The following is a 12,520-nucleotide window of genomic DNA, read 5'->3' as shown; positions in this document are numbered from 1 at the left end:
TTCCCTTCTTTTGACCCTTTGACCGCACTCCTGTCCCTGTTCTTTTATTAGTTGTCCCCCGGAATTATTTGGGTATCTAGGTCCTGTGGATCCCCCTTTTAGGCTGGGGGGGACCCTTTAGCAGTGGACGGGCTTCGCCCGCCCACTTCCCGGATCCCAATAAGACTGGATAACGTGACCAGCTTGCAGAGTTCTTACCTCACCTGCTCCATAGGCACAGAAGTCACATGGCCGGGAAACCCGTTCTGTGCTCCCCCCAATTACCCCCACAAAACCCCCCCACTCCAATGGCCCGACATCCCTACTGCCAGAGATGCTATTGTCTCTTCAACATAGGCATCGAATCCACATGGCCAGAGTTCTCTCTTCTACCCTATTCTAGGGAGAATTTTCCCTAATGAGGCAGGCCCTTTGGCTGACCTTAGTTCCAACCAAAAGAAAACAAAGTGGATCTCTTTATTTTGTGGTCATAACTCAACAGAAAAGAGTTTCTCTTCTGTGAATGTCTCTCTTCCAACTAGGTCTCACTAGAAAAATAATCTACCAAATATGTGCATAATAACATTGCAATGGCCTGTGTCCCTCAGTTATTTCCTGCTCAATATTACATCTTAGTAATGGAAATGTCTGTTAGAAAGTGTGGGGATATTACACTTATACATACATTCAGTAATAATGGGATAAGATTTCAAAAGCCGTGTTGTAAAATTGTCACTTTCATCTACTTCACTTGTTTCTGCACTGTTTTGTCCTTGTGTAAAGAACTCTCTCACTAGAAATCCAAAACATTTTATACATATTCATAAAGATATATTCTAGAACAAGCACACCCAGAGTCATGATTTTTATTAGTCTTTCACCAAACAAATACTACAGGCATAGGCCTCCTAGAGTTTTGAGGTTACTATAATTTGAGGTTCTTTTCTTTCCCACAACACTTTCAGTTAGATCCTTTTAAAAACAACTGGATTTCAGAAGCATTTTCTATGCACTATGTTAGGTCCAATTTCCCTGTACTCTGCCATGGTAATCCACATTCGCTGGAAGGCAGAGAGGGAGGAGAGAATGGAGCCCCCCATCCAAACAGAGAGCTTCCTGTCAGGGGGAGCTGTGACCTTCACCTCAGTGTCACTGGGAACCATGCGGATTAACTCTTTGGTTACGCGCTCAGCCAGGCCAGGGAAGAGGCTGGAACCACCAGACAGGATTATGTTGGAGTAAAAGTTGGTCCTCAGGTCAATGTCACACTTCATGATGGTGTTGAAGCAGAGCTTGTCAATCCCTGGGGCCTCCATGCCAATATTAGATGGGCAGAAAAGGGTCTCAGGGCAGCGGAATCTTTGATTTTGGACTTTAATAACCTGTCCATCAGGCAGCCTGTAAGATTTCTCTACTTCACTTGGATTCTTAGCCATCTCCTCCTCTGGATACAGACACACATAACACAAGTTCTCCTTCATGTCTCGTACAATCTCCCTTTCAGCTGTACTGACCAGGGAGACACCACTCTCTTTAAGGATTCTCATCAGGTAGTTTGTAAGGTCACGGCCAGCCAGGTCAAGCCGCAGAACGGCATGGGACAAGCAGTAGCCCTCAAAGATAGGTACAGTGTGGGTAACGCCATCACCAGAGTCCATCACACAGCCTGTGGTAAGGCCTGATGCATAGAGTGCCAGTACGGCCTGGATGGCCACATAAAGGGCTGGTACCTCAAAGCGCTCAAAGAGAATTTTTGTCATATGTTCTCGATTGACCAGTGGGTTGAGCGGTGCCTCGGTGAACAGTGCTGGCCGCTCACTTGCCTTCATCTTCAGGTCACGGTCATAGACATTCTTCCACACAGACTCCATGTCCGCCCAAGATGTGACAATCCCATGCTCCACTGGGTACCTACATGGGGTTCAAACAGACAAAAGACAAAAGCAGCATTTTCCTACCATAGTCACCATGTCCACAACCCCGGCATTCACCATTTACCAGGTTCACCTTGTCTGGTGCTTCCCAAGTATAGCATTTCATGAAGTGTATTGTATATAAAACTCTTAAGTCACAAGTGTTTCCTTGAAAAATAAAATGAATAATGGCCTGTGCTCAAGAAAGTTGGTGATTGCCTCCTAGAGCTGCTGAACATCCTTAACTCTCAGCACATTTAAGAAGGGCTATAGCATGTTTCAGGATTAGGACCTACATTTTAAAAAGTATGTAAACATGATTTTTAAAATATTACTGCAAAGTTCAATATGAATCATTTACAATTTATTAATTTCACTATTGGTAATGTATGTTTATTAAACTTTATTGTGGGAGTATTTCTTATGCCAGACCTCAAAAATTCATCCAGTAGATTAGTAGCTAGAAGATTTACCTTACATTCTGATAGCACTCAACAAGTATAGAGAGTGTAAAGCAGGGGTGGTCAATCTGAGGCTGAAAAGGGCCCAGAATTTACCAGTGTACATTGCCAAAGAGCCACATTAATACATCAGCAGCTCCCCATACCCGCTCCCAGCATCTCTCACCCACCAGCAGCCCTGCCAATCAGTGCCTCCTCTTCCCTCCCTTCACCTCCGGATCAGCTGTTTCATGGCATGCAGGAGGCTCTGGGGGGGAGAGGGGAGGAGTGAGGGCATGGCAGGCTCAGGGGAGGGGGCAGGGCCTGTAGCAGAGCCAGGGGTTGAGCAGTGAGCACCCCCTGGCTCACTGGAAAGTTGGCGCCTATAGGTCCAGCCCCGGAGTCGATGCCTATACAAGGAGACGCATATTAACTTCTGAAGAGCCGCATGTGGCTCCGGAGCCACAGGTTGGCCACCCCTCGTATAAAGGGTAGAGAAAGATGATTAAAGTTTCTTGGAAGTCCCAGACATTAGCCTTGTCTTCACTAGAGAAATCTTGCAAAAATTCACCATCAATATTGGGAGCCTTAACATACAGTGGGTGCTGCCATTGTTTTAAGCACCAAGTTGATTAATTCTGATCTGGACAGGGCTAGATAATTAGGTGTTTAAAACACCGCTAGTGGCAGTGATCTATGGTAGTTCTCCCAACATTGCTAATGCCAGTGGAACATTAGCCATGATAGGCAGAAACTGAAGACCAGATTCTCTGTTGGTCTACATCTTGTGTGGTCATTTACACCAGAGCTTAGTGAACAGAAAGTTGGTACAAAATGCTACTATTATGATTTAATAGAATTTTACACCTATTATGCACTCCTTTTGAACTGGCATAAGTTGCAGAGCATGGAGAATCTGGCCCTACGCAGTGCTTGGTGTTAACACTGAAAGGAAGCAGTTTGTAGCTCTCTAAAGTTGTTTCCGGCTGGCTGGCTGGAGACATAAGAAGGGCTGGTCTATGCAGAAATTTGCCTCATAATAATGTTATGCTCTGGGTGAAGCCTTGTTATGGGTTGAGTTAAAAACTCATTGAGATTGATAAGTGTGAACACTCCCTTCACTTAAGATAGTGATAAGAGTCATTTAAGAGGCCACACCTAAACCAAAGCCTAATAGAGTCTGTCCAGAAACTAGCACCATGTAGGCGAAGGGTTCAACTGGGTATTGTGTCTATTGCATGTGGTTGTGTGAGAGTACAAACAGACCGTGTCTACATTACTGAGACTATAGCAGCATAACCCTGAAGTGTAGACTCAGGTGTGTGTGTGGTTGTGTGTGTTGTATCCAGAAAAAAATGTCTGTGGAGTATCTAGTTTAGCACTTTACAGTCACATTTGCTAATTTGAACTAATTGGTAAGTTAGTCTAGACAAGACCTGAGAGATCCATGTATTTGTTTTTCCTTTTTCTGTCTCCTTTTTTACTCTTTGTTGTGTCCAATTTTCCAGTCTCTTCTTCTTTTCATTCTCTCCAATTTTTCTTTTTCTTCTTTTAGTGCTTTCTTTTCTCCACCAGATCCCTTGAATTCTTTTTTTCCTTTTCCTATTCCCTCCTCTAATTCCTCTCTCTACTACAAAAAGAAAAGGAGTACTTGTGGCATCTTAGAGACTAACAAATTTATTAGAGCATAAGCTTTCGTGAGCTACAGCTCACTTCATCGGATGCATTTGGTGGAAAAAACAGAGGGAAGATTGATAACACACACAGAGAACATGAAACAATGGGTTTATCATACACAATGTAAGGAGAGTGATCATTTAAGATAAGCCATCACCAGCAGCGGGGGGGGGGGGGGAGGAGGAGGAAAACCTTTCATGGTGACAAGCAAGGTAGGCTATTTCCAGCAGTTAACAAGAATATCTGAGGAACAGTGGGGGGTGAGGTGGGGTGGGGGGGAGAAATAACATGGGGAAATAGTTTTACTTTGTGTAATGACTCATCCATTCCCAGTCTCTATTCAAGCCTAAATTAATTGTATCCAGTTTGCAAATTAATTCCAATTCAGCAGTCTCTCGTTGGAGTCTGTTTTTGAAGCTTTTTTGCTGAAGGATAGCCACTCTTAGGTCTGTAATCGAGTGACCAGAGAGATTGAAGTGTTCTCCAACTGGTTTTTGAATGTTATAATTCTTGACGTCTGATTTGTGTCCATTCATTCTTTTATGTAGAGACTGTCCAGTTTGACCAATGTACATGGCAGAGGGGCATTGCTGGCACAGGATGGCATATATCACATTGGTAGATGCGCAGGTGAACGAGCCTCTGATAGTGTGGCTGATGTGATTAGGTCCTATGATGGTGTCCCCTGAATAGATATGTGGACAGAGTTGTAACCCACCCAGCAATATTGTTAATCTATCCAACTATACTCTTAGCCCAGCAGAAGAATCTGTCCTATCTCGGGGCCTCTCCTTTTGCCCCTCCACCCCCACGAACATGATACAGTTCTGTGGTGACCTAGAATCCTATTTTCGACATCTCCGACTCAAGGAATATTTCCAAAACACCTCTGACCAACATATTAACCCACAGAGACCTTCCTACCAACACTACAAAAAGAAGGATTCTGGGTGGAGTCGTCCTGAAGGTCAAAACAGCAGCCTGGACTTCTACATACAGTGCTTCCGCCAACGTGCACGAGCTGAAATTGTGGAAAAGCAGCATCGCTTGCCCCATAACCTCAGCCATGCAGAACACAATGGCCATCCACAGCCTCAGAAACAACTCTGACATCATAATCAAAAAGGCTGACAAAGGAGGTGCTGTCGTCATCATGAATAGGTCGGAGTATGAACAAGAGGCTACTAGGCAGCTCTCCAACACCACTTTCTACAAGCCATTACCCTCTGATCCCACTGAGAGTTACCAAAAGAAACTACAGCATTTGCTCAAGAAACTCCCTGAAAAAGCACAAGAACAAATCCGCACAGACACACCCCTAGAACCCCGACCTGGGGTATTCTATCTGCTACCCAAGATCCATAAACCTGGAAATCCTGGACGCCCCATCATCTCAGGCATTGGCACCCCGACAGCAGGATTGTCTGGCTATGTAGACTCCCTCCTCAGGCCCTACGTTACCAGCACTCCCAGCTATCTTCGAGACACCACTGACTTCCTGAGGAAACTACAATCCATCGGTGATCTTCCTAAAAACACCATCCTAGCCACTATGGATGTAGAAGCCCTCTACACCAACATTCCACACAAAGATGGGCTACAAGCCGTCAGGAACAGTATCCCCGATAATGTCACGGCTAACCTGGTGGCTGAACTTTGTGACTTTGTCCTCACCCATAACTATTTCACATTTGGGGACAATGTATACCTTCAAGTCAGCGGCACTGCGATGGGTACCCGCATGGCCCCACAGTATGCCAACATTTTTATGGCTGACTTAGAAAAACGCTTTCTCAGCTCTCGTCTCCTAATGCCCCTACTCTACTTGCGCTACATTGATGACATCTTCATCATCTGGACCCATGAAAAAGAAGCCCTTGAGGAATTCCACCATGATTTCAACAATTTCCATCCCACCATCAACCTCAGCCTGGACCTGTCCACACAAGAGATCCACTTCCTGGACACTACGGTGCTAATAAGCAATGGTCACATAAACACCACCCTATATCGGAAACCTATTGACCGCTATTCCTACCTACATGCCTCTAGCTTTCATCCAGATCATACCACAGGATCCATTGTCTACAGCCAAGCTCTACGATATAACCGCATTTGCTCCAACCCCTCAGACCGAGACAAACACCTACAAGATCTCTATCATGCATTCCTACAACTACAATACCCACCTGCTGAAGTGAAGAAACAGATTGACAGAGCCAGAAGAGTACCCAGAAGTCACCTACTACAGGACAGGCCCAACAAAGAAAATAACAGAACGCCACTAGCCATCACCTTTAGCCCCCAACTAAAACCTCTCCAACGCATCATCAAGGATCTACAACCTATCCTGAAGGACGACCCATCACTCTCACAGATCTTGGGAGACAGGCCAGTCCTTCCTTACAGACAGCCCCCCAATCTGAGGCAAATACTCACCAGCAACCACACACCACACAACAAAACCACCGACCCAGGAACCTATCCTTGCAACAAAGCCCGTTGCCAACTCTGTCCACATATCTATTCAGGGGACACCATCATAGGGCCTAATCACATCAGCCACACTATCAGAGGCTCGTTCACCTGCGCATCTACCAATGTGATATATGCCATCCTGTGCCAGCAATGCCCCTCTGCCATGTACATTGGTCAAACTGGACAGTCTCTACATAAAAGAATGAATGGACACAAATCAGACGTCAAGAATTATAACATTTAAAAACCAGTTGGAGAACACTTCAATCTCTCTGGTCACTCGATTACAGACCTAAGAGTGGCTATCCTTCAGCAAAAAAGCTTCAAAAACAGACTCCAACGAGAGACTGCTGAATTGGAATTAATTTGCAAACTGGATACAATTAATTTAGGCTTGAATAGAGACTGGGAATGGATGAGTCATTACACAAAGTAAAACTATTTCCCCATGTTATTTCTCCCCCCACCCCACCCTACCCCCCATTGTTCCTCAGATATTCTTGTTAACTGCTGGAAATAGCCTACCTTGCTTGTCACCATGAAAGGTTTTCCTCCTTTCCCCCCCTGCTGCTGGTGATGGCTTATCTTAAGTGATCACTCTCCTTACATAAGGGTTCCGATGAAGTGAGCTGTAGCTCACAAAAGCTTATGCTCTAATAAATTTGTTAGTCTCTAAGGTGCCACAAGTACTCCTTTTCTTTCTCCTTACATTGTGTATGAGAAACCCATTGTTTCATGTTCTCTGTGTGTGTATATCAATCTTCCCTCTGTTTTTTCCACCAAATGCATCCGATGAAGTGAGCTGTAGCTCACGAAAGCTTATGCTCAAATAAATGTGTTAGTCTCTAAGGTGCCACAAGTACTCCTTTTCTTTTTGCGAATACAGACTAACACGGCTGCTACTCTGAAATCTCTCTACTACTACTCCCTACACAACCTTCCCACCTATTTGTAGGCGCATTGTCAATCAGTAGCTTTATCTGCATCAGAGAAAAGCACCATTATATTTTACAGTGGTTCCTGTGGAACTGCTGTAAATTGTAATGGTGCAGTATGTTCACAAACTAGCCATCTTGGCTAATATAAAACTGTTCAGCATGTCACACCACTCCTTCCAATCATTGTACTTCTACTGTAAAATGGGTGCAATGTTTCCATCACAGGTCCCTAAAGCAGTGTTTTGTAGGAGTTATCCATAACTGGAGAAGTACTATACCATTTAAAAGAAAACTGGAACTGTATAAATCAGTGTATTTCAATATACAAAGTAGCACATGCTTTATGGAAGCTTCTCTATTTTTTTTAAACAAGAAAACCCCAAAAACTGCATGCATCACTCCTTATTAAACAGAAAACTCTAATGTGTAAAAATAATAGAAGCTTCAGTAATTTATCACAGGAATGCAGTTTGAAATACAAGAGACACTGTACATTGCAACTGCTAAAGAGATTACAAGAGCAGTAGCATATTGTTGTGTGTAGCTGCAGTCTAAGCCTATGAAAAGGTGCAGCTGCAATTACAGCATTTTCTGTCTACATTAGCACTGCAGTGGGGCAGGGTGATGCAGGATACAATGGTGCTCGGGAAGGACAACTGCAGCAGTGCACTTCTGCAACTGCTTTTGTGTGTGGACATGAGGTGAGTTTCAAGGACAATAGGTGTTTGTAATGTCTCATGCCCAAATGCTCTAATGTAGCTATATGGCAGATGAAATTGTTTTGCACACCTCCCCATGCCCTTTGGAAACCTTCACATTGGCTGCAAAAGTTCATAAAGCTGTAGCAGTCAAACTGCACAGAATTTGGGATACATCTTTTTCTGTCTCTACCCTCTCTTTCTTTGTTTCTGTGGCCCCCTTCCCTTCTTTTCCACACTTCCAGCCTCCTCTGTTAGTCTCTACTCTTTCTTCCTTGTTTTGCTCTCCCTCCCACTTTTTGACCTTGTTTGGCCTTGTCTCGTGTTTACCTTTGGGATGCTTGTATCAGTCTGTGCAGAGCAAAAGCCAATAGCAACAGCCTTTCATTTGGAAAAGGGCCTGCAGGTTCTTTGACAGTTTCCTTCTGCAGCCCCTTCCATGATCAAACATTTAAGAGACTGGTACAGAGGAAAACTCTTCCTCCTGTACCAAACTCTCTCCATGAGGAGAGGCCTCCAAACGAGACTGCTGTCTGAGGCAATGCTCCTTCCTTGTTCAGATGCCAGCCTTCCTGTCCCAGCTCACCCTGCATCCACCTAACTGCTGCTTCAGAACAACCTTCCTCCCACAAGGCTAATGGTACCTGATGAGCAGGGATAGCTCCTCCTCCCTCCTCAGTACCTGATGGACACATTCTTCATTAGACCAACCAGCCTCTCCATCTTGGCAGGGGCCCCTGTCATCTCCTTTCCTACCTGGTACCCAACGAAGAGGACCCCCCCACTTGGCCTGCTCCCTACCCACTTTCCATCTTTCCATGTCCCCCTTTTTAGACCAGGTGGAGAGAACCCACTCCTTCCCCTGCTCTCCTCATTTCCCCAGGCCTAGCCCCCACCATTCTCTGATACCTGATGGAGAGGATCCCACGCTTGGCTTGTGCCTCATCCCCAATGTAGAGGTCCTTCTGGCCTGCCCCCAGCATCACAGCCTTGGCTTTAGGCCGGCCTGTTATGTTGCTGTAGGTGAAACGTGGTTCCTTGTCCCCAGCTATGCCTGCCTTGATCAGGCCTGAGCCATTGTCTATAACCACAGCCGGTAACAGATCCCCCATCCCAGGAGGTGGCTTTCCACCTGCCACTTCCCACTCAGGCCACTGGGGAGTGGTGAGGGCCAGCAACTTCCCCTTCACGTGATAATCCCCTCCTATTATGACAGAGGCACATACAGGAGTAGTGCCCTGGTTGCTAAGACACCCCCTCAGCCCTTATCAAGCTAAGAAAAGTCCAGCCTGTTCACTATCTGCACGGGAAACTCCCTGATTGTTGGAGGAGCTGGCTTGGAGCCCCCATGATTTAACTTACTACCTGTCACTGTAGTAGCTGAGTGCCTCATTGCCTTCCACATGAAAACAATAGCAATAACAACATTCCTGGGGCTCCCTTTTTTTTAGGATAAAATATTTGATTAGGATAGGGTTTTTCTTTTTAAATTTGATTAATATACTTTAAAAATAATTAGAATATTCTGCTAGGATCTGCAAGTTGCCACTGGGAATTGATGGTGTTGATTCTGGTGGTGGGACTTTTCCCTCTGAATCAGTAACGAAATCTTCTAATACGCATTTAGGGCAGGCAGCACCTTGAGACTGGCAAGCCTGCCATCATCATGTGGTCAGACCCGAGCTTTGCTCTGGACAATGGCAGAGAATCTCTCCTTATTCTGTTGCTTGAAAGGGAGGCTAAGCAGATCCACAGAGTACTGAATTAGTTCTCTGGGTTTCCAATACACAAGTCTCAGTAAATGCCTATTTTGCTTTTGCCTAAGGCAGGTCCTAGCAGCTTAATTTGATATATGGGATATGAGGTCTTGATAATTTGAGGTCATTAAAGAGTCCAAGACACTTTTGTAAGAGTCAAGCTGTTAACCATTGTGACCAAGACAAATTCCAACTCAGGCAATTGCATTTTGCAGTCTAGGTTCCCAAAATAGTTTTAAGTGGGCACAGTCTTCTTTACTTTCTCTAAACTGAGTGGTATTGTTAAATAGTGGATGAATTTCATTCCAAAGATGGTTTCATTTCTGAGGAGTGATTCCTACATATAGTTTGCCTGTCAATTTGTTAAATTTGTAAAGGGATTTGTTATTCTTTGGGATTAAAGACACTGTAGGTATATGTTATTGCTAATATAAATACAACATTTATTTTTCTTCTTATAGCTCTTTTCAGCTTTTTATGAGAAATTTTACCCTCTTCAGTGTTGTTATAATGTTCATTTTTTCTTGGTCCTACAAATTAAGGCCAGGATTTTGTTACTGGGTCTGTGTAGGTGGCTACTGGGTCCAGCCACGGGCATCCAATTATAGGATCAGAGCCATAACTTCCATTATTTACTATCACAATGCTGCATTGTTTAGATACAAACATCACTGGGGGACCGTTGGCTTTCTGATTTTAAAAAATCCTGCTTTTACTGTCCTTGTTTTTTAAATTAACAGAAATATTTGGCAGGTTTCAGAGTGATAGCTGTGTTAGTCTGTATCAGCAAAAATAACGAGGAGTCCTTGTGGCACCTTAGAGACTAACAAATGTATTTATTTATTTATTTTAAATATTTGACTGATTTTTGGTTTTGTAAAGTTATTTTAACAACATTTAAATTTTAGTCCAAAACTGAGCTCCCTTTAATACTACAGTACTAAACGAATATTGAGTCACTTAATCTACAGGAATAATAGTTTATTAGAATTCAGATAAAGAAAAGGAGGACTTGTGGAGGACCTTAAAGACGAACACATTTATTTGAGCATAAGCTTTCGTAAGCTACAGCTCACTTCATCGGACGTTGCATCCGATGAAGTGAGCTGTAGCTCACGAAAGCTTATGCTCTAATAAATTTGTTCGTCTCTAAGGTGCCACAAGTCCTCCTTTTCTTTTTGCAAATACAGACTAACACGGCTGCTACTCTGAAACCTAGAATTCAGATAGTAATTTTAATACACTCTAGTGGTTGAGGGAACTGCTGGAATTAGCCTACCTGCTTGTCACCATGAAAGGTTTTCCTCCTTCCCCCCCCTGCTGCTGGTGATGGCTCATCTTAAGTGATCACTCTCCTTACAGTGTGTATGATAAACCCATTGTTTCATGTTCTCTGTGTGTGTGTATATGAATCTCTCCTCTGCTTTTTCCACCAAATGCATCCGATGAAGTGAGCTGTAGCTCACGAAAGCTTATGCTCAAATAAACGTGTTCGTCTTTAAGGTGCCACAAGTCCTCCTTTTCTTTATATGTATCATGCTTAATTACTTAGGAACACCCTGTTGATCAGGAAATTAAAGCTCCTCCCCCCCGGCACTGTGTATCTGTTTCAAACAGGTAACATTTGAAAATGCCAAAAAGGAACATCGCGTCCTTCTTGAGCCCTGCCCCTGGTCTTTGCGCCAAGCCCCGGCGAGAGTAGATTGACGCTTGCAGCTGGGTAGGCGTCAAAGGAAGGAGACTGCGGCTTAGCCACAGGGCCCGCGGCGGGGAGGCGAACGTTGTGGTCGCCCCTGGGCAGCTCCGCGTGCTCTACAGCCCCCCGAGCGAGGCAGGGCGCAGGCGCGCACACCGCAGCCCCCAGGAGGGTGGAAACCCGGGGTTATTATACACGCTCCCCAGGGTCATGCGTAGTGGGGGGGGGGGGGCGGTGCTGCGCACGCCGCGGAGGAGGGGGGTATGGGATACATACGGTACTCAGCCCTCACGCGGGAGGGGGCGCGCGGCGCCTGCCCCGGGGCGGGGCGGGGCGGGGCGGGGCTGTGCACGGGACGCTCGGGAAAGTCGCGTGGGGGCGTGAATGGGTGCCTACTCAGCGGCGAATCGATGAATTGCATCCTCGGAGGCGGGTGCCGCGCAGTGACCTGTTGCAGTCCTCCGGGGAGGGGGCTGCCCCTGCTGGGCGCTAGGGTGGGTGGAATGCAGGGCTTGGAGCAGAGGGGCCAGCGCATAGGCACGGGGGGCCGTGCATGCTCCGGAAGCGCAGTCGCGTGGAGCCCTGTTGCGCTGGCCCGGTGAGAGCGATCCCCCCCCCCACGACTGTTTTCACTGTTTGCGTCCGTCTCCCCCATATTGGTGTTAAGAGCTCCACTGAGGGCCTGGAGACCTGGTCAGACGCACGTGTCGTCCACCTGAATCTAGGCAGGGGTTGCTTCTCCGGAAAATGCGCCGCTTTCAGGCGCTAACGTGGTAACTAGAGATCCTGCACATTGCGAGTCTTACGAGAGCACGCAGAGTCCTCCGGCACATTCATGAAAGAGAGAGTTTCCAAACTCTTCCCCGGGCAAGTTTCCGTAGTGTAGTGGTTATCACGTTCGCCTAACACGCGAAAGGTCCCCGGTTCGAAACCGGGCGGAAACA

General features: G+C 45.7%; 1 protein-coding gene and 1 non-coding gene across 2 annotated transcripts; one reads left to right on the top strand and one right to left on the bottom strand.

Annotated features, from left to right (window-relative positions):
• Positions 1-925: 925 nt before the first annotated feature.
• ACTRT3 (actin related protein T3) lies at positions 926-9,235 on the bottom strand. Its single transcript, XM_038415650.2, has 2 exons — positions 9,033-9,235; positions 926-1,890 (listed from the first exon to the last, which is right to left on the bottom strand). The coding sequence occupies exons 1-2, from the start codon at positions 9,233-9,235 to the stop codon at positions 972-974; spliced, it is 1,122 nt and encodes a 373-aa protein (XP_038271578.1). The 3' UTR covers positions 926-971.
• Positions 9,236-12,447: 3,212 nt separating this feature from the next.
• TRNAV-AAC lies at positions 12,448-12,520 on the top strand. The gene has a single exon. It is a non-coding gene; the product is annotated as a tRNA-Val (tRNA).

This window comes from Dermochelys coriacea, chromosome 9 (genome assembly GCF_009764565.3).
Source record: "Dermochelys coriacea isolate rDerCor1 chromosome 9, rDerCor1.pri.v4, whole genome shotgun sequence".
Classification (NCBI taxonomy): domain Eukaryota; kingdom Metazoa; phylum Chordata; order Testudines; family Dermochelyidae; genus Dermochelys; species Dermochelys coriacea.
The sequence above is the reverse complement of the archived record's forward strand: the minus strand, read 5'-3'. Positions and strand labels throughout refer to the sequence as shown.